The sequence below is a fragment of the Botryllus schlosseri genome, chromosome 1 (assembly GCF_051294905.1).
Source record: "Botryllus schlosseri isolate E-star chromosome 1, Bs_hap1, whole genome shotgun sequence".
Classification (NCBI taxonomy): Eukaryota; Metazoa; Chordata; class Ascidiacea; order Stolidobranchia; family Styelidae; genus Botryllus; species Botryllus schlosseri.
In genome coordinates, this window is record NC_137236.1 from 18259902 (window position 1) to 18283113 (window position 23212).

The following is a 23212-nucleotide window of genomic DNA, read 5'->3' on the forward strand; positions in this document are numbered from 1 at the left end:
ACGACGTCATCTTTGCGCTGTTTTACAATAATTGAGTGCTAGCTGTAATTTGGTATTTTTTGAAAAGGGGTGATTGCATCCTGTCATCATCTTGGGTAACGATATGAAAAAGGTTAAGAACCACTGGTCTAGGAGGTTCAGACGGGGTCAGGTTTGCAGAGACGAGCATGGATTAGAATTAGGATTTGGGAAAACCGGATTTGTGAAACTTTGACGGATTAGGATTGGATTAAGAGTAAAGATTTTTTATCATGGACCAGGGTTAGGATTGGATTTTCGGGGAGATTGATGTGCTGTGGCAAACGGCGACAAAATTTTACGTCCTACCAAAGTTACTTTATATACTTTGGTACTCGTTTACGTTTCATTCCTTTTTACAGAATGATAGGCATGAGATGTAGGCTTTCCAAGTGGTATTCTAAGTTTGAGTCAGATTAGGATTAGAATCAGGATTGGAGTATGCAAAATTTCTGGATTAGGACAGAAATTTCAGGCTTGCACAAACTGCTGGACTACAGAACTAGAACGATAACTGACGACCTTCAGAAATGACCAGCTAAATGTTAACTAGGACAATTTTTTACCTAAAAACAGAAGATTTTGACCTAAAAAATCAAGATTTTGACATCTTTTTACCTTAAAAAACTTAGTTTTGACCTCATGTGTGTAAATTTGGTGTTTTTGCAAATAATGTTAGAATTGTAGTACTTATTTTCATTTCTGGTCGGAATTGTCGGTCCTTACAAAGTAGCTTGGCCAGAAAACACTTTTTTGACTTAAAAACCGACCAATTTTTACTTGAAAAAACTTTATTTTAACGAAATCGGGCGCTATGACGAATTCCAGTAGTTACATCATGCATTATGGTGGAAATTATTAAAATTTGTTGTAGTACAACGAAAGATACTTTCCTACATTCTCGGCTAGAAAGTGTTCGTCCTTACTAGGTAGCTTGCCAAGTATGGAGAAAGAACGTTCAACATCAGCAGTTGTTGGCTGACAACACACAAGTTGTGCGTGCGCCGTACATTGCTGGTGACGAACCGTGTTGCTTCATTCTGACAATGTTTTCTACATCACAATTTTTCATCATGCGCTCAAGTTTTAATATTGCGGTACGTTGAGCATAACACCATGCCAACCTATTTGTCTCATTTGATCGTTTGTCATGCACAATGAGCAGACGATGCACCGTCTACCAGAGATGAGCATGGATTAGGATTAGGTTTTGAAAAAACAGGATTTGTGAAATTTTGTCGGATTTGGATTGGATTAGACAGTTTTTTCGGAACGGATTAGGATTTGGATTGGATTGACCGATTTTCTGGTAGATTGAAATGTCGTGTGGCGAATGGCGACAAACTTGATTCAGATCAGTTATTAATGTACTTATGGTTACTAAGTTATCTTGAATCAAGTGAATCGTTGGTTGTGGAAGAAAATTTTCGAATCCCTCCATTGCATAAATTAGGATTTTGTCTGAATTTCCAGTTGGAATCGGATTAGGATTGGACATGGACTTGAGTATGAAAATGTTATGGATTAGGATTTGGATTTGAAGGTTCGGATTTGGATTGGATTAGGACATAGAAATTTCAAATCCGCTCATCTCTGCCGTCTACCACGGCAGGCCTATAAAGTCGGCCACAAGCTGTATAATGACAAATGAAGAGTTCACTGACAGCGCAGACATCTACCATACAAACGAAATGCAGGTTGCAAAAAAAATTTGACTTTGTAAATAATTTTGATGGTTTTTGACCTGCCGCTACAATTTTGACAAAATTTTGACAGGTGTCAAAAAAATAGCCCCAACGCCCCCATAATAACTGATAATACAAATTACGGAATTGCGAATGAGCCAAGAAATGTCGGATATTTTCGAACAACTATACAGTCGCTATCTGAACCAGTGATTGCCAGCAGCTGATCCAAGATAGCTTTCTTGCGATCTCACAAACAACATAATAGAGAGCCATAGAGAGTCGCTTTTTGTTCCTGTGAATAGTTTCCCTCAAAGTCAGTATATCCACAATAAAACAATAGAATCTAGTTATGTATGAGCCGCTCAAGGCTGCTTCTGAAAACCAGGAAGAGGATTTTTGCAGACTACCGTGCAAGCATCGAACGCACCGTGTACCATTGCCATTTGCAAATATCTTGAGCTCTGCTGGTTATAGACGTTTTTCGATTGTTTCTTTGAAGAGCAGATGCCCGTCCAATTTCACTGACATCAAAATAACGGCTAATAGTCAAATACAAATCGCAGCAACTTCAATATCAGCCCACGTACATTTCCCCTGCAAACTTGTACATAGGTGTGTGGGAAGTTGTAGAGCAGGGGTCACCAACGCATTTAGCGCATCAGGATATCTTCTGGATTAAAACAAGTTATGGAAACGGTGAATTGAGTGACACAGCGGCATCGTAGAGCCTTTGGCTGTCGATACTATGTTTTGGAAAAAATTGGAGTTGGTGAGCCCAGCTGTAGAGCTATCATATAACGGCATATATCTTACGTTGTAGTAAGGACAGTAATTTGCAGTTAGTTTCAAGGAATTGCACTCCAGAAGCCGAGGGTTTTCATGTGGCTTCACAGGTACCGGTACCGTTAGTTGAAAGTTTAAAATTCGCCCAAAAAAAGTGGGAACCACTGATTCAGACTTGGACAATTAGAAAATTTACAGCTTTTCTAAATTAGAATCAGAATTATAGGCCTAGCTATACAGTTTTTGGTCCAAATTAGACTAGAATTAAAATGATTACTAGGCCTACACAGTTTATTTCCAAATAAGATTAAAATCATAATAATATCTGAACAGGTTTTTCCAAATTAGACTAGAATTAAAATTATTGCTAAGCCTGCACAGGTTTTTCCGACTAAGATTATTAAAATTGTAATAATAGCTAAACAGGTTTTTCCAGATTAGATTAGAATTAGAATTTCTGAAGTCACCAAAACCAGGAAATTGAATGAACTTCAGTCCGTATCAAAGCAGAGCTCATCATCTCGAGCACGGGAATGACAAATGTCTGTACGCCGTACTGCAAACTTGGCTCGTTTCGCACTATACAGTTCTCCCGTAGCATTTTCAGGGAAACCAGAAATTAGATTAGAATTGAGAATAAAAATTTAAGATTGAAATTGGTTGGATTGAGATTGAAAATTTTCACAAATTAGATTAGAATTGGATTATCGTCATTTCGATCCAGTTAGTCTGATGATCCAGATGTCCAAGTCTACACTGATGCCGCTATTCAACAATAAATAAGTGAGCTGAATAACGGTTTGATCAAGATAGTGGATCAGGGGCCAAATGAAAAGCAGAAAATATGTTGGCGGTCAGAGTAAAAAAATTTAACTATATTCTCTGGGGTATTAATCATATTTCTAAATTGAAAGCGGTGAATCACAGTGTTAATAAATGCTGCTCAGTGATTGTGTCGATATTAGGTAGTGATAAAGTGACGATTAATTAACGAAAATGACATGCCTGTTCGTCCTAATGGGTGATGATGACTCATATCAGTCACAAGCATTGATTGACTTGTTTTACGAATTAGGTATTTGGAAGCACAGGCCGTGTAATTCGTAATGTGACCATGACAACAAAGAAAGTTTGAAATAAACTATATGTAAAGAGTGTGTTCTTGTGACTTCAATTGTTACGGCATACTTACCTACCTTTATTTTGAATATGAATTACGCATGCGAGGTACTAGGCTGCGTAATGACGGCACATTAATGAACGGGCTTCAAAGTAAACCAATTTGTGGTTCAGTTTATACAGCCTATGGTTTTTGTCTACGCAGCAACATTCTAAAGTATGTTTTATCTTTTGAATCCCAAAGCGACTTTTGGCGGGCCGCTCAGAACTGCTCCGCGGGCCGCAGTTTGCTCAGGGTTTGTAGTAGACGATGCAGAAAAAAATACATTGCGGACGTACAAAATATTTGCAGAAAAAACAAGGCTCACTCACCCTTTGTCGGCAGCACCACGTGCGGCGGCTTCGATTGCTTGATGGGCGCGGGCTCGGAATATTTCTCTGGCGGAATCCGTAGCCTAGGCGGGACACCGTTGACTTTCGTGGGCGTGTCAGGAAACATTGCAGGCGGCGGTGGTAAGCTGCCAACTGTGAAGAAAACTGTTTTACAAATCCTTGCCAAAAAAAAAGTACTTGTGTTTCGGAGAATCCACGAATTTCCCAGGGGCCATAGGGGAATTTATAGAGTCTTCATGACACCAAAGGAGTTCAGTAATGAAGTACTTCTACTTATTCAGAGTACTCAACTAGCACTAAATACTCAAGTGAGGATGTTTTTTGACTGCTCCCTCTTCCTTCTTGAACAGTTTTTTATCAAGAACGGCTATTTAGTTTCTGAATACTCTATTCAATTATTCATATTGAAATGAACCCGAATATTTTCGGCTGACACTCGTCAGGGCTAATCGTCAGCAACTAGTTGAGAATTGAAAAGAACATCATATATCAACAATCGTGTCACAAAATATGACGTCACCGGCATGAAATTTTGAATAATCGGCGCAAAGAGAGCACTCTCAAGCCCTATGTTATATCTTTAGATGGTACACAAACTCTTTCTGCTGGCCCAGACTCATTTGGCGTATTTTGATATAAGTTGACTCCAAGGCACCCAAATGAAAGCGTAAACGGCCTGTCCCGACAACACGAAATCTTTCGCCTCGTCAATTTTTCATGAAACAGGATTTTAAGAGCTTCTTGGAGGTACAGAACCTCAATATACAATTGCAACAATCATTATTGGTGGATAATCCGGGAATTATCAACAAAAAACTCAAATAACTCCGCTTCTATTAGTTGGAATTGAGTCAAATTTGTTTTGCACCGTCTTTGAAGACAGCTCGACCATTTCATGGGGTTAACAGGAAAATTTTAAAAAAATTTTTAATTTTCCCTAATAAATGAAAAATTTTAATTGGATCTGCGGTGTCTTATACTTGTTAGAATTGAACCAAATTTGGTGTGCAGCGTTTTTTAGGGTAACCCGACAATTTAATCAGTGAATGGCTGGAATCCAGAAAAAAGGTTCATTTTTATTGCACAGCAATCTAAGGCCAAAAATTCTGCCATTGGCAAGCATCTGTTGGATAATCCCCCTTGTGAGAAAAATTATACGACAGATTTCGCGCCGTCGGAAGGGGCCGTTCACACTTCCATTCGCGTGCCTCGGAGTCTACTTTTATCAAAATACACCAGCCAAGTCTGTGTCAACGAAAGGAGTTCGTGTATCATCTAAAAATAGCACATTGAACGCTCTCTTCTTCAAAATTCCATGCCGGTGACGTCATATTTTGTGATACATTGTTCATATACAATGTTCTTTCCAGTTCTCTACTAGTTGCTGACGATTACCCCTGACGAGTATCGGTCTAAAATATTCGGGCTCATTTCAAAGTAGCAGAAATCCACGAATACATTACCGTATCTCCGAAACGTGACGTGATAGAAAAAACACCAGGTTCAGCACCCTCAAATTAGGTATAGATGACCCAAATATAGCCTAGGGCCAAAATAGTGCAGACCGGTGTCATTATCATTTGAAATCATCTTCGTTTACCAGGTTTCGATTTTAGACTCGGCTTTGGACTGACGGGTTTCGGCCCCGGCTTTGGGCCTGGTTTAGGACCCGGCCTCGGTGCCGCCTTCGGAAGCGCAGGAGCGTGCAAAAACGACGTGTTTCGCCTGCCTGGCTTTTCTTCTGAAAAATACATCACAGACAAAAACAATTACACGGACGTCAACGTAACAGTGCACATCGCAAATCGTACAGAAACAAAAGAATATCTCACAAAAAACACGTGCACGATACGGCTGTTCAAAATAACGTGTTTTTTTTCAAATTCTACAGGCTACTTGATAAAATTGCTAGGTTGCCTCGGGCCCTACGATACTTAGTACTTAGATACTTAGACAGTTAAGTATCGTAGGCCCCGGTTGCCTACAAAACAGGTGCTGGTGCACACCAATTTTGACTCAATTCCAATCAGTGGAAGAAAAGTTTTTGCAGTATACAATTTTCGATTTGAAAAAAAATAGTATTTACGGTGGCACACTCTTAGATTATTTATTATAGACCTATCCATCGTAAATACTGTTTTTTCAAATCCATAATTTTCTACTACAACAACTTTACTTGCACGGATTGGAATTAAGTCAAATTTTATAGGCCAATACGGCACATCGTTTTTCCAGACAACCTTACAATTCCAGGAGCCGGTAAAATTTGAAAAAATTTATACTTATTAAGTAAATCCAAAACTTTATTCTTGCATAGCAATGCTTAAACAGCTTGGAATTGAGCCAAAATTTGGTGTGCAACGTTATCTTAGGTAGGGTTACCATACTTCCTGTTTTAAGAGGAATTGTCCTCTTTTTTGAAAATTTTGGTTAAATGTATGTTGAAATTCAACTGAGATATAGGAAATCAGCCGAGTGAAAAGTTGCCCTTCTTTTTTTTTGTTTTTAGTCAACCAACTACAAACTCGCACTAAATTTACCATTTTTTCCAGGATTTTACTCCGGTATATTGTAAGTCTGGAAATTTTTAAAAAGCGCCCTCTTTTCAGATTTTCAAAATATGGTACAGGTAACCTAATAATTTTATCAAGAAGCCGGTGAAATTTGAAGAAAAAACATTTTGAACAGCCGGAGTGTAAACGTTCATTGTTCATTGAAGACGAGAAAATATAATGTCTAAATCCAAATACGAAAATGCTGCGAAATTTGGTTCGAATCTAAAATTCACATCTCATCGTAGCACGTGATCAGACATACACAACATCAATATGATCAGGAATGTCTGCACACAACATTCCACGTTACCTAGTTCATTATTCAAGCCGTGGTGGCATTATAGCCATAACCAGGGCATGGAAAAATACAAACATTACAGTAGGTCAAATCACGGAAATTGCTGGTTCACCAAGCACGACCCATAGACACATAATCCATTGGTTTTTCCAAAGGATGGGGACAATCTCATTGCATGCAAACATTAACAATCACTGATAGCTACACACTGTAGACTAGGGTCATGTAAATAGCCAAGAGATGAAAGGAGCAATCACGAGTCACCAAGATAAAAAGCTAACTAAAAACACAGACACGCATACTGGTAGCTTTCCAAATAGGCCGTGAGTAGGTTTGGGGCAGAGATGCCATCAGCTTACCAGATTTTTGAGGTGGGCTGCGAGCATAAAAAGGTCGGAAACCACTGGTTTCGATTGAGGATATACAACATTCTTTCCAGTTATCTCCTAGAAGTTCACGATTAGCCTACCCCTAACGATTTTCAGTCCGAAACGTTTTGGGCTTGTTTTGATATGAATATAATATTCGATTGCATACTGAAGTCCTGCACTACAAAGAGTATCTTCAAATGTAACACTTTAGCCCAGTGGTGACCAACCACATTTCGATTACTTGTGTAGGCTACGGCCGCATTCCAGGGCACATCCGAAATTAGCTAACTGGACACCATATGTACCCATGTTAAACTGTCCATGTCCATTACCCCGGTGAACTCCGGACTAATTAACTTTTTCATATTCGCAGGGGTGTCGTCAGGGGTGATCGTCAGCAACTAGTAGAGAATTGGAAAGAACATTGTATATCAACAATCGTATTACAAAATATGGACCCGACAATTTAATTAGTGAATGGCCGGAATCCAGAAAACAAGTTATTTTTGAACACTGAACAGCCCGAATGCACAGCAATCTATGGCCATAAATTCTGCCATCGGCAAGCATCTGTTGGATGATCCCGTTCGTGCGAAAAATTATCGAGACGACAGATTTCGCGTCGTCGGAAGGGGCCGTTCACACTTTCATTTGTGTGCCTTGGAGTAGACTTTTATCAAAACACACCAGCCAAGGTCGTGTCAACGAAAGGAGTTCGTGTATCATTTAAAAATAGTACATTGATCGCTCTCTTATTCGAAATTTCATGCTGGTGACGTCATATTTTGTGTTCCGATTGTTGATATACGCTGTTCTTTTGAATTCTCTACTAGTTGCTGACGATTACCCCTGACGAATGTCAGCCGAAAAGATTCGGGTTCGTTTCAATATGAATATGCTATCCAAATTTTCTTCTGCAGCCAAAGGTTGCCCACCCCCTGCTTTAGCCTATAAAATCACCGGCAAAACACTCACGAGAGTCGTCGCTGTCCTGCCTGTTGTAACTGCCCGGGTACGTTTTCGGCGGGGTGGCTGGCGGTGCCGGAAAGTCGTCAGGGCCGGTGCTTTCCAAGTACATATCATCCTCGTCTTGTGGAAGAGTCTGGTCACCTGACTGATTTTGATTATTACTAGACCAGGACGGCGCGGAATGTGTGTCTTGTTTCGCGTTCCAAGAATTAGACGGGGCTGGTTTTTTCTGCGCCCAAGGCGGTGTATTCTGGGTCTTATTTTCAGGTTTCTTTGCCCAAGACGGGGTGTTGTCTTGGGGTTTCGATTGCCAAGACGGGCGGTCCGGGGACTTTTCCTTATTTTTGGCCCAGGGCGGAGTCGAATCGGTCGGGGGGTGGTCTGGGGATTTTTCTTTATTTTTGGCCCACGACGGGGTGGAATCGGGGCTCGGTTTGTTACCCCAGGAATTGCGAGGCGATGGGGCTTTTTGCTGCCAAGGTGGGGTGTTGTGTTGCCTTGCGTTTTCGCCAGGTTTCTTACCCCAAGGAGGGGTGTCTTTTTTCTCATCATCTTTGGGCTTGCCTTCAAAAGACCCCGGTCTGGACTGGTCTAGAGGTTTTGGTTTCCAAGACGGGGTCTGATCAGTTTTTTGTTGGTTTTGAGGTTTGGCCCATGGCGGGGCAGTGTCTTTTTGGTCCTGATTTTGCGGTTTCTTCCATGCGGGCACTGGTTTGTCCTGTGTTTTCGACGCCCAGGATGGGGCGTTATCTTGTTGGTTTGGGGTCGGCTTTTTCCAAGCCGGGACAGTGTTCGTTTGGTCGCTTTTAGCCGCCCAGGATGGGGTGCTTTGTCCGCCTGGGTGTAAAGCGGAAGGCTTTGGACCGAAGCCAGGACGAGTTCCGTTTGAAGGTTTTGGCGCAGATGGGGGTGGGGGTTTTCGGCCAGGGTCAGTTGAAGTGCTGACGGGAGGCCATTTTCTTGTCTGGTTGAAAAAATTAGAAAACATCAGCATCAATATAATTATGTGTGTGTAGAAGAAATGATTTGTAATAAGATATTACCGGCTTAATAGATCTTTTAAATGTTTCAAATAGAAGGCAATGAATCGAAAATTGAATCTAAAGTTGGAATTGAGCCAAATGTAATAGGCAATAATTTTTTGACAACAAAACAAATTTACCAACTAGCCCTACACTACACCCTACTGGAATCTCGGAACGTTTTGCCCAATATAACAGGTGAGCAGCGATAATTCTCCAAGTTCAAGTACTTAAAATAAACTATAATAAAATAAAGAACTTCCATAGGTTGAACTAGCCAGTAAAATTTGAAAAAAGTCATGTATAGGCCGATAGGCGTACAGTGAGGCTTTAGGGAGTAGATAAATTAAGGACAGGCAAAATACAATCTAATTATAATAAATAGGCCTACTAGTTAGCTCTCTAGTTTACGGGACCACAACCTGACACATCGATCTCGCCTTCTGACACATGCCACACATATTTTGTCACCTGTCCTTTTCTATTATCTTCTTCTACTTTTCATTCAGTGTGCAATGTGCATGCCTCCTTTTTTACATTGCCTAGGCCAGGTGGGTGTCTGATTTCGAAGACTACTCTAAGTCGTCTCGACACCTTCCTATCTTTCACTGTATCGCAGTCTTGTTGGTGTATTGAAATGAGATAATTTTTAGCAATAAATTGAACTGAATTACGGTAATGCTTTGCTGTGCTAGTAGCAGACGATATATGTATAAAGAAACGTAAGACGTTTTTATCTAAGTATAAGGAGATTTGAATAACCACGTCCTGACTCATTGCTTTTCCTAGCGACACCGTAAGTAAATCCATTTGTCACCAAAATATACCTTTCTTCATTTCCTGGAGATGGAAGGACAACGCCGCCTGTCAACAAACGCTGCAGCGGCGCTTGCAACGCACACACCATTGAGTTTAAGTTGATAGGTGATGACACGCTTCAGTGAATCGACAAAATGTCCTGCTGATTCACGATTCGGGTCTGCTCGAGCGGAATCAGGTCTGATTTGAATCGTTAAACCAGCGTGCACTTTGAGTACACGCGGGTTAAACCCAATCACCGGTCTTGCACAACGTACAAGTTTGTCGCGAAGTAGGTAATGCGAAATTTTAACTTCACGGTGCCATGTAATCAACAACTGGTTACGGCATCTTCTAACTGCGTAAATAAGTACTACATCATGCCTAATTAGCGGATTAAAATATTGGAACCGCCAGGTATGATTACGACTTCAGGTATCATTTGCCAATCATATTAAAACCAAAATTATTTGGATAAATAATGGTAGGAATCAAGAAAAGTAAAGTTTATGCATCAGTTGCATTGCGTTCACTGTCGAGCAAAATTTAACGCTCTCTTCATGTTGGAATATAAGCAGCACAAGTATATAAATCCAGCTCGTCCTTCTCTTCCAAATACTATATGTTCAGCATGGATTGCAACAGAACGCATTGCTCTATCAAGTATGGAGGACCATGACCATGGATCGGTATTTCGCTACTTGTAATTCAATGTACAAACATGCCTCTTATTTGCATGTTCTATGGTAGAGGTGAGATTCTTATTAAAAGACTACTACAGGTTGTTTCGACTTGTCCCTGTCTTTTAATTATTAGCGATCTTGTGTTGTTTTGAAGAGATTAAATTATTAACTGAACTGAAAGGCAGCAGCGCACATTTAAACACGACGAGTTGGCCGTCTATAAACAAATTGTATTGACAGCCAGATGACTTACGCGCAACCGTCGCACAGCCGTTAACATGCTTCCGCGGAGTCAAGTTGAGTCAACCAATATGCATAATACTCACCACAGGTGCTTGAGGCTTCGAATTCGTTGTTGGATTTTGATGTGAATACATCTTTACCATATCAGAAACTTTCTGAAAATAGACAGATGCCATGCGGTAATTTTAAGCAGCGTTCAAGTACGAGTTCTGCCAATTATGGATACTAAAAACTGTACAGTCAAATCGTAAGGCGGCGATACTGATTTAATACAATCTTCATCATTCTGCCTTGCCGTTTATGGGTTGTAGGGATGGTGTGAACGTGAGGTTCGCGTTCGCGTTCTGTGCGTAAACCTCAGAAATTTAGAGATTCACGATCACAAACGAACCTTGGTAGGTTCTGCACTATGAACCTTTTTCATATACTACAATTTTCCACGTCATTATAACATTTTTGGTCGAAATTCTTTACATTTCAACTGCGAGTCACTCTATGCATGGCGCTGGCAGCATAAAAAATCGACACTAAACGAGCATGCACCTTGACAATTTCAATCATTTTTCTTGCTTTGTTACAAAATTTTGGGAAACGATTAGCCAACAACACGCCACATCCTGCCGGATCACTGGATTCACTTCACTAAATGCATTTCCGTAACTAATTCAGTCCGGGACCGTCATAACTAACCCAGGCTAAAACTTATTAACTAGCAGATCGAGTGAGATAATGCCTCTGAAGTGGCGCTGTGTGAAAGGTGGAATTCATCCCGTTCGGTAGGATCACTATTTCGACCAGAAACCGATGCAAATAAATCCGCATAGGTTTCTTTTCCATTCGAAAGAACTTACGAGGAAAACGTCATATATACAGCATTTCGCTTCAAATATCAGTCACAACAAGTTGAACACAAAACAGTGATAAAGTAGCGAAAGTACAAAGACCAGTTATGGCTCTACTAAATGGCAGTCTGGGAACTTATGCCAGTATAGCTGCATCATAATCCGTTGTGTCCAACAAATATGATATGGGCTCGACAACCCGGTTTTATCAACGAAATATACCATCGGCTTGACAGAGAACTAGCTATTTTACTAACCAATCAAGCAATAAATTTATACATCCACCCAATACTCAGACTGATGCGACGACTGTGGAGGATGGATGTTCGTATATTGACACGGACAACATAGTAGAAAAGTTGAATATCTCATTACAAGGACAAAATACCAACTGTTGCCGATAAATATGATGGACAATTAGTCAGTGCGCGTAAGTGTTCAAGCGCAATCGTTAGCAAAATACATACTTGAGTTCGATACGCGGATTTGTGTATTGACGTTGTGTAGCCTATTTTTTTTATTAAATATTCCCTTAAGACAGCAAAGGTCGAGAATCTTCATAGGCTACATTATAACCACCCGGCTCCCGATTATATAATAATCACCAAAATTCCAACATCCGTGTTTACAATTAAATGTCTTGTGTTCCTCACAGCGCATGCGCAGGGCTGAAGCCAGTTTACGACTGAATCGAAGAAATATACCAACTTATATCGCCGTTAGCGCCATTGTTTTATCGGTTCTTAACTGTATTTGGTCGGACAATCACCGTATTTTTACCAATTCCATAGTTCACGAATAAAGGTGTTGTGACTTGCTACCTAGAATAAGACCCCTATGATCCGAGTATTATCTATGCTTGATAATAAAGTATTCAAGTGTAAAGCAAGGGCACGAGGTAACATTTTGGAATCAGTTGACTGGTCCGGCCCGCGAGCGGTTTGAAGGCTCGAATCCGGCCCACGAAGCAATTCGGGTTCGACACCCCTGGTGTACAGTAGGCCTATACTGTGCATAATACATTCCTTATGATCGAGATTGCTTATAATCCACGTGTCACCCTCAATATTTAAGCTGAGATGAATGCGACACAGTATTACTTCCAAGTAAACGTAGCACGGCAGGTACACCTCTACTACTCGCACCGCGTTCCGCTTATTCGGCATTCGAGCAAAATAGCGAGTGTCATAATAGAGAAACATTCAAAATAGCGGAGCCATCAGAATAGCGAGCGACCAGATCATGTGGAGACATTGTATTTGTTTGGTGCGGGTGTGATCAGACTTATTGTTCTATAACAGTGGTCGGGAACCTATGGCTCGGGAGCCATATATGGCTCTTTTGGGCATAAGATATGGCTCTTTTCTAAATTTTTATTTCTTTGTTTAATTTATCACTATTGCTGCAACTTGTTATTAAATCTTCAGCAAAAGCAGTACAATTATTATTGTGGCAATATAAACATGTCTTTGAGAGGTTAATACAGTGACGTATTGAGGGTTAGGGGCTCGGACCCCCGTTTCAAAATCCTCAAATTTAAGTTGCTGTCGCGCAATATCACTCGCAAATTCGACGTAGCTGGTACGAAATCATGAATTTAACGATGCGTTCAGTGATCAAAGAGACTAGGAGACATGGCAGCGCCTGTATCACAATGCTGTTTCAAATATACATTGTCTTTCTGATCTGCGGCGATAAATATACTGCCATGGAAGTGACATTCACAAATACAAATTCTAATTACAAACATCGCCATAGCTATCCCCGTTCTTGACAGATAACGTAGCTTTGCAGTCGCTGTTAAAATGTAGGCGTGTTGCGCTTGCGCAAATGTTACCGCCGAATACTTTGCGAATTGAGAAGCCAAATCGGAATCGGCGCGACAATTACGTTCGAATAATATCAGTTACTATACGTATACAATCTGTGATATTTACGATGAATTTCGCTATCACAATCCCTTAACCTACGTTTCGAACTTTATTTTCTAACAATAAATAAGCAAGTTGCGTGATTTTGGGAGTAAAATGTTTAAAATCTATTAGACAGGTGAGACACTGCGTCACTTGCCTTCCCTAACCCCACGCCATTGACGCATCACAAATGGGCAAGTACACTAATGTATAGTGTCCATGTTCGGCTCCAACTAGGTATGCCATCATGGGCCCTCGCATTTAAGAATGGCTTCAAGACGAACTTACGATCTCGTATAACTAGCGAAAGCCTCAAATTTTGTATGAGGCTTAACCTTACCGGTTACCAACTACGCAAAAAAGCCTTCAGGAATACCGTGCAACACCAAAAGACGCAATAACTGTAAAAGACGGGGTAAAAGTAGATTCATGGTTTTATTGTTGTCCACGTCTGTTGGAAATCTAAATGTCATTGGTCTTAAGCTTCGAAAAATATCATATGGCTCTCAGTGCATATAATTAAAAATATATTACTTGCAAAAAAGCTATATAGCTCAGGTTTTGCATACTCATTATTCAAATAAAGCAACCAGCATGATTAGTACGAGATTTTAGCGAGTTTTTGCGGACGACGAATTACCATGTAGTGATGTCGAATTTGCGCTACCATGACGTCACGATTTTTCAATTGTAATGTAGTAGTTGATTGTTATGTATGGCTCTTTGGGAGGTAAAATGGAAAATATGCGGTCAATATGGCTCTTCGGGCGACAAAGGTTCGCGACCACTGTTCTATAAGGTCGTATGGTTCACTCCCATCCAACACCAAATACTGCGTACCAAATACTATGTTTCCTCTGTATAATCATAATTACAGATGCTGTCTGCTGGTAATGTATTTCGGTTTTCTCTCCAACACAATATCATTTACCAACATCAACTTTGAGAAGTTTCAACTGACACGCGGCCTTGCGATGTGTAGCCTATATTTAGAACCTGACACAACATATACTTTCTACAGGGCTTAGCAACCGAAAAGGGAACTTACTCTCGTCGCGTATAGGATGCCGGGCAATATTTCGGCGTTGGCATGCACGTCCACAAATTCGTTTCACATCATAGTGGTTACACACAGAACTGGAGCCCAATATAACCTACCAATAAACTTTGGAATACATAATACATCGCGCGCTTCCTGCATATATGCTCTATGCAGGCAAAAGGGGTCAAATTAGTCAACGTTGGTACTCGAGTATCTAGAAGAGGTTGCATTATAGATTTCCACTCAATAACTATAGGATGCAGTATAATTTTGTCCTTGATGTTTCTGCGGCATATGCACCGACTCCTGATATATACATACATGCATACGCACCATCTGTCCATGTGCAATGTGCATACCAAGAGTACATGATGTGAATATGCCGCAGCACAAGGAAGGTGCAGATATAGCCTTGAAAGGCTAAGTCTTGCGCCACCCCTCCATGCTATCCCGGAAATGGTGAGCGCCAAACCGGGAAGCCACGGAAACCACGGACATTGTATAGCGTGCATATTCACGACAAATACCAAAAGAGTAAAGATACTACGGATGAGTGCAATCTTCGAAAATATATTCACTATTCAGTTATCGTGATACGGGGGCTATGTCGCCTAATTACTACTACCATTTCATTCGTAAATGTGATACAACATGGAAAGATATCAAAATACTATTTGCACTTTCTAAAATCCAAATCGTAATACGCAAGCATAGTTTTAGTAGTGAAGTATAGTAGGTAGTGTAGGTAAAAATGTTTAGTAAAATGACAGTAATCTAAAATATAACTATTCGAACGTGTCGTAAAAATAGGCAACATCTAATTGTGCACTCGTAACAAGAATTAGTTCTTCGTTACTGACCACTGACCGGGCGACCACCTCTGTTCTAAATACAAATCTGCGCATTGGAATCGTCCCTACGTTCTGACTAAGAGCAAAATGCGACTCAGTTGAATCTCACTTATACGCATCTGTAACAGATGATCCGGTTGCGGCCAGGTTTACCGAGAGATTCGTGGTCTGATACGGTGCCATACAATGAGCGGTTTCCAGTATGACGGTTCTATGTTAGCGAGTGACGCAATTTAGACAGCATGATCTATGGATTGCATAATATCATTTCTTGGCGTGAATGCATGCCAGAGCCGTGATGGCAGTGCAGTCGTGTACCAATGCCGACCAGGGATGCAGTTGTGCAATACCAAATTATATAATTTATATGTGGTCGGTAAGGAAGAACTTCTACATTTCCAAGTAGGCCTACTCAAGTATAGATTGTGCAATGTGCATGTGCACCCGAGTGGGTAGGTTTTAGACTATTTCCAATTCTAGGACAGCGGTTCTTGAGCGGGGGTCCGCGGAACCTCTAAATTTGAAAAATGATTAATAACCTAATTTGTAATTTGTTTTAATTGAAGAAGCATGACACAGTTTCGCTTCATTATTGTTCAATCTTCAGGACTCACATGATTAGAATAGTCGTCTGATATAAAGCATCCCACTGTGCAAACTCATTTTAATTACCATTTGCCAATAGCCTACTGAAATTCCTGAGTTTTTATCCTAATCTGTCCCAATGAAAGGATTGAAACCTCGCCACGAAATCCATTTTCTCCTGTGATGTACATACCTACTATTCCAGAATAACTTCAAGATGAGATGCTAGATAGAAATTACTATAGGCTGGAGGTTATATGTTCATTAACTATACTCTGTTTTCAATGTTGGTGCCATATATGTTGCGATCATACCCGAAGGTGTCGTCGGAAGTGTTGCGCGTTAATATTACATTCGCCAGCACCTATCTCCGTGGAAATATTTTCGGCACTCAACCTTCATATCAAATCGAATACGGGGTTTTGCAAGACAATAAATACAGCTGCGAAATTCAATTCGAAATAATAAAAGTCTACCCAATTTCTACGTATAGTAAGATGTCATTTTCACGAAAAGTATTTTTGTGGCTGTTCCTCACAAACCTACAGTTAATATTTGCACATGACAGATGACGGTTGCACGATAATGGAGCGAATTTTGGACGAAAACTTGAGGGGGTTGGCGGGGGTCCGTGAAGGTTCAAAGGGGGTCCGCGAAGACAAAAAGGTTGAGAACCACTGTTCTAGGAAGTACATATCTTCAATATACAATTGAATAGTATATTCATATCGAAATGAACCCGAATATTTTCGGCTGACACTCGCCAGGGGCAATCGTTAGCAACTAGTAGAGAATATTGAAAGAGCATTGTATATCAACAATCTACTAGTCGCTAATGATTACCACTGACGAGTGTCAGTCGGAAATATTCGGCTTCATTTCAATATGAATATACTATTCAACTTCTACTCGATTAGCAAGACTGACTGCTTTGATCACCTGTGAATTGAGCACTCATGCCAATGCTACATGTGTTACCTTTTACTAGAGAAGTATGGGTTTGTGCTAAAACGTATGATTGATGATCTGACAGCCTGCGCAGTCACACGCAAGAAGGGAAGCACCGGCCTTGTAATACTGCGTAACGCAAGTACTTTCAACCTTCCACAACGGTTTTTTTTAACCTGCGCAGTACCCAGTAAAGACCGGGTTCGTTTCTGTACTTTCCCTCATTAAACGTTGTAACGATGCGTATGATTGCGACAGCCATTCGAGGCGAGCATTTTATTGATGAACTTCACATGATCGCGACTTAGCGGAAATAGAGTTTCCATCTATGCGTGCGTGGCTATGTGCTATGTTGTTATGCGGCTAATCGAGATATTTGAGCTTTCACGGTAGGAAGAAAGCATAAAAACTATAATTAAGGTCGATAATATACCTGTTAGTGGAATGGGGCGTCTGATTTTAGTACACGCGCAGAAAAGGGGGTACGCATGAACATGACTCCATTATGATTAAGAGGACAGCATAGGATTACATGCCCTAATTTTCGAAGACTTCGGCTCCACCGGTATATATCTGATCACGTTGGCGCAGAGACGACTTTTTTGATATTCAAGGAAAATCTTACGTTGTTGACAAATTTCATTCACGAACTTTAAAAACTCTGGAGTACAAATGCCCACCGATATTTAATAAATGTAGCACTCGCGATTTTGGTGCGTGGTAAGCCGCTAGAAGCAAATAAATATGTCTATGTTCGTAGTCCGGCCTACCTACGGATCGTACGCAAATCGCGTGATACCGGACTGCATGTGTTCGCTACAGAAAGTGTGCGCGTCTATGTTTGTGAATCATAAATAAAAGGTGCTTCAGAGCTGGATTCTGCGAAATTGATCGCCAATTTCAATACTGCAGGGTTCGCTGAGCTTACAAAGTGATTACCCGCGAGGGGTTTGACAATAGGAAATGGTTTGAAACCACTGAGATACCCAGCATAGATCCCAATAAAAAGTGTTGTAAATAAATAATACGGAATCAAGGACTTTTTTGTAATGAGTGATGTTTCATAGCACTGCGTTGCGTACAACTGGCTATCTGTACTTTCTCTATTCCGTACATTGTAAGTAAAACGTTGCATAAACTAACATTAGAAATTCATTTATTTCAATGTGTGAGGTTTAGGTCGCGAGATGTCATTAAAACTCAGATTAGGGCCGCGCTGTAAAAAGTTCAAGAAACACTGCTGTAGAGTATGGGCATCTATTCGGGTACATTCTAGTGTCAATCGTTATTATATCATACCAGTATGGACGCCGCGGAAAGTTCAAATATGTACAATCGGTTATACATGCGTTGTAATCGCCAAACAAACATAATCAACAACAACACGCATTTTGCCATTAATTCCAAACAGAGTATTTCGTTTACAGCTTATTTTAATTTCGCTTAAAAAGGAAAGACCAAGTCCACCTAGCCACAAAGATGCAAATTTTAACACACTATATTGATTGGTTTTGCACCGATTATGGAATAGGATTTGCTAGCTGACAGCTTAAAATCACCCAATTTCTTTCGAAGAAATAGCTTAAAAGTATATCGTAAATCAAATCTAATTGCTCTTTCTGTCTGATTTATTTGGATACTATACCTGATTTCATCGTGCTTATTTATCAGCTGTTTAAGAAGTTGAAGCGTTTTTAAGTCACGTATAGCCTACTAAACGCCTCGAAATCCCAATTGCTGACAGTAAATTCAAAAAATAACCTAACCATTAATATCGCCGGTCAGCCCGTTTCCAACACAGATAATGCCAAATATCTCGGGGTTTTACTGGACTCGAACATGTCCCGGAAGAGTCACATTCAGTCCCTAGAAACTAAATTATCTCCGAAGTGCGGCCTGTTCTACAGCCTTGGGCGCTTCATACCAGCATGGGTTCTTCTGATACTCTTTAAATCCTTAATCCCATCGAAGTTACATTATGGCATCCTTTGTTGGGGGGCTGCCAGTAAAACTGCACACAAGCCACAGCAGAAACTACAGCATAAAGTGCTCCGAATCATAGCTAGGGCCCCAAACGGGCCTGGCTGCCCATCCAATAAGTCGCTGCTGAAGAGATTTGGCGTCCTAAACATAGAAGATATGCGGAAACTAGAAATCGCCAAGTTTATGTATCAGTTTCACTGCGGTCGTTGCCCCGAATATTTCAATGACTTCTTTACCTCTGAATCAAAAGCGCACAAGTACAACACACGCGCGTCCACGTCGTCCAAATATCATATGATCGACCAAGAAGATCATCGCTCTATCAGATATGCCGGACCTGATGTGTGGAACAGTATCCCGCCGGCCATCCGGCAGTCGACGAGCATGTCCACATTCAAGTCGAAATACAAGCAATTACTACTAAATAAATACAGTCCATCCTCAAGATTACCGGACCACGACTGACCTATCGATCTCGCTTCCCATGACATGCCGCCCTGTTTCTTGTCACTTCCTTTTTCTATACTATCTTCTTTACTTTCATTCAGTGTGCATGCCTCCTTTTTACATCGCCTAGGCCCTAGGCCAAGGTGGGTGTCTGATTCCATAGATAACTCCTAGTCGCTTCGACATCTTCCTTTCTTTTCATTGTATCGCATTTTTCGTGGTGTGTTGAACTGATAAAATTGCTAATAAACCAATGATGATGATGATGGTCTTCTGGCCTCTTACAAAATGTCTATACAGTAATTTTCCAAAACTCCAAAAATGTTCGCGGCACACCAGAGAATCTGTGGCGGCACACAGTTTTGGAATCACTGCTATACATCATTTTAAGGTGATTTGAAATGTTCGCATTGCACTCCGTGATAATGCTGCTGGCTGATCACGACAGATATATCGTTTCCACTTACTCGCGTAGCTTTCTACTCTGTCGTGATACGACTAATCGCGGTTTCAACGCTCCCCTAATGGGGAAAATGCATCGAAACTGTAATTGGCGCTAATAATGATATAACTCTTAGTGGGTAGAGGCGTCTAATCTAAGCACTAGAAAAAACATCGTCTCACACAACTCGACTAAAATCAATTGCAAGTAATATTCGACTAGGATGTGAGTACATGATATGCTCACTGCTCAGTCCAAGTAACTACGCTGTAAAACTAAATAGTTATTATTAAACATCGATTAAACACTTTCACGCAAACTAAGGCAAACTGTAACGTACGGTATGCTTCATAAATGCATCCAATTTTCTTTCATTGGATATAGCGCAATTGCCAGCCGACGAACAAGGATAGTTCATAAATAGCAACCGTAACTGATGTGGTCTCATTACATACGCACAAAATGTAGCTCTTATGCAATCCCTAGTGACTGGATTAGATGCACCATACATGAATTCTTACCGCAAATATCATTAGCAGACTATTACCCCAATAGGCATCAATCGTATAATTCCATTTCAGGATATGCATTCTACAGCTTCTCCCCGCATAATTATGCAAAATAGTTGCCCATGCGTTTGAAATTGTCTCTGCCTAAACGTCTGTCGCTAACGACAGAAGTATACTCTGTATGGTTCACACCGTACAATAGTCGGTCGGAGTTGACGCTCAGTCCCTTTGGACTGATGCCATTTTGACGCTGTCGTAAACTAGCTAGAATTATATCTATGAAGGTGCATCACCGCATACATATGTCATGCGTAATAGGAAACATTGGTTACAATTTAAACACTACCACTATCCAACAGCCTGCTGGCCTCTACATATACTGCACGGAAGATGCCAGATTACGAATTGGTGAGTAAAACAAAGCAATAAACAGAAACTAGCGGCATAATCACGATCCTTTTTAATAGCGCGCGTCGAAATGGAATAATCGATACGATGAGAATTATGAAAAATTCCCATGCATCCATGCCAAGAAATTCTAAGCTTTGTTTACGGGCGTTTTTATGCAGATTAGGAATGAAGTTATCGAAAGGACTGCACTGTCACGCTTTTCTCAACGTTGAGCTAGTCATGTACTTCCGCATTACCGGCATCCTTCTGTCTATCTGTTGACTGTTGGTGTCAACTGCTACACAAGCAGCAAAATCTCCGTTTCTTGTGTATGAAAATAGCAAGAGTCTCTGTAAACAATTGACGCATACTGCGAATCTCGCGAGGTTAACCAAGGAATGTCACACAACGCCACTGGAGTCGGTTTCAACATATTCTAAAGCAGTGCACTTCAACCTCTTTTTAGATTTTTGTATTGCTACACCCTTAATAATTGTAGCTCTCTACGTTACTACTAAAAAGACGTATGACGACTAGGGCTGGGCAAAATCTAGTACCTGAGTGATTCGATTCTGAATCACGTATTATGCTTCGAGTCGAGTCGAGTATTCGAGTATCTATCATTATGACGTCATAACAGCATGAAAGATATCGAAAGTTTAAATATGTACCTTTTATGCTACCTCAAAGAATATAATGCCTGTTAAGCACCACAAAGTAAATTTGCAGCTATGTAATACAACTTTTCCATGATATGATACGACCAATCATGGTTTCAAGGCTGCCACATTGCAACATACTGTCGAAACTATAATTTTCATCGATATATCAACTCTTAGTAGCATCGAAAGCATAATTTCAGTACTCGAAAAACTCATATTTTACTACTCGACTCGAATCATTGGAATAAATACTCGATTCAGATTCGAGTACTCGAATCATTGTGCCCAGCCCTAATGACGACCAAGAAAGGTCATAATTATTATCACCCGCTGAGTAAAAAAAACTCAACAGCCCCGCGCGTCGCTAATCATGGTCCATATCACATAAAACCGCATTACCGTACTTTGGAGTGTCATGTTTCTCATGCACCAAAGTGCACCATTTCATACCATGCAGATTTTTATGCGTCCACGCCGGTTGAAGAGAGCTGCTCTAACACATTTCAACCGGTTTCGACACCGCAGACGTTGACACAAAGCAGAGGTGGTTACTGGTGAGTAAACGAGTACTTAAACTTTTTCGGAGTACGCAAGAACTACACAAGTAGGTAGGTACTCCAGAGTACTCAAGTATGTAATTCCACTGCTACGTGAACAATTTTTAGTCAATACTCCTTATATTTCACACTTTAGACTTTTTCGAGTAGAAAGCAATTTTGCGATAGGTTTGCAGCCCTTTCGTGAGTCAAATTGTCGAAAGAACCACGTGAAATATAGCCCCCTGCCGCGCGATTGTTGAATATTTAATTAGGAGATCGCATCTATTCGCAGTGTCACGAATCATTTTGCGTTCGTTCCGAATATACATCTTGCAATTGCGAATGTATAGTCGCCTCCGATTGGCTGCAAAAAGTATGTGACCGCTCGGTTAGTCTACTTCTGACTCCAGATCTTCATTTGCTGCTCCAACTTGATGGAGTTTTCACATGTCTCGAAAATCGCTACTTGTACTTGTAAGGGATTTGGAATTTATGGTTATTACTTCTACTTCTATACTTGATTAGCACGCTGACTGCTTTGACCGCCCTGCCAGTATTCGCATCAAAGGCGAGCTCTTTCATCGCACGAAATAATAACTTTCCTAACGCTGACGACGTTAAACATAAATGCAGTGTGACGTAACACGCAGGTGACAATATTACCACAGCAGCAGCATGGAAGGCGGTGGAGATGATCTTTCGAAACCACGAAAAATCGAAATAACGCGTTGAGCTAAGTAGCGCCTGCAATCTGCATTGAAAACCGCTTCGAAAAAGCAATGCAACTCACAAACTTGCACTTGTTCAACGCGCAGCCATTGTATGGCGAATGCGTGACTCACTTAGCAACGGAAAATCTCCAGACATCAAGACAAATGTCTATAGCTCTAGCGTCTATACAACGCGTACTGCATGCACAAACCCGATATACAATTCCTGCCAATGAATATTCTAGGTCCATGTAGCAACGCACGTAGAGATAGCATTTCACTTTCGCTTCTGGCACATCCATCCTACCTCACCAAAACATAGCGAACGTGTGATAAGATGATCAAATATGAAGCTCTATACCAGCCCATATGGTTTGATATCGAATGTCTCGCTCCTATGACGCAACCC

At 40.7% G+C, this 23212-nt stretch overlaps 1 protein-coding gene across 3 annotated transcripts in view; it reads right to left on the bottom strand.

The window, feature by feature from the left end:
- LOC145443917 (uncharacterized) overlaps positions 1–23212 on the bottom strand; it is a 48286-nt gene that overhangs the window by 17635 nt on the left and 7439 nt on the right. The window contains exons 1-5 of one of the 3 annotated variants that reach the window (XM_080321854.1): positions 14744–16871; positions 11024–11095; positions 8201–9158; positions 5602–5742; positions 3981–4133 (exon numbers count right to left, since the gene is read on the bottom strand). In XM_080321854.1, coding sequence (XP_080177980.1) covers positions 3981–4133; positions 5602–5742; positions 8201–9158; positions 11024–11083 — 1312 coding nt within the window. In that variant the 5' untranslated portion in view covers positions 11084–11095; positions 14744–16871. Of the gene's footprint in view, positions 1–3980; positions 4134–5601; positions 5743–8200; positions 9159–11023; positions 11096–14743; positions 16872–23212 lie in introns of those variants that run through there. The other 2 variants (XM_080321853.1, XM_080321856.1) reach the window with 2 other exon arrangements.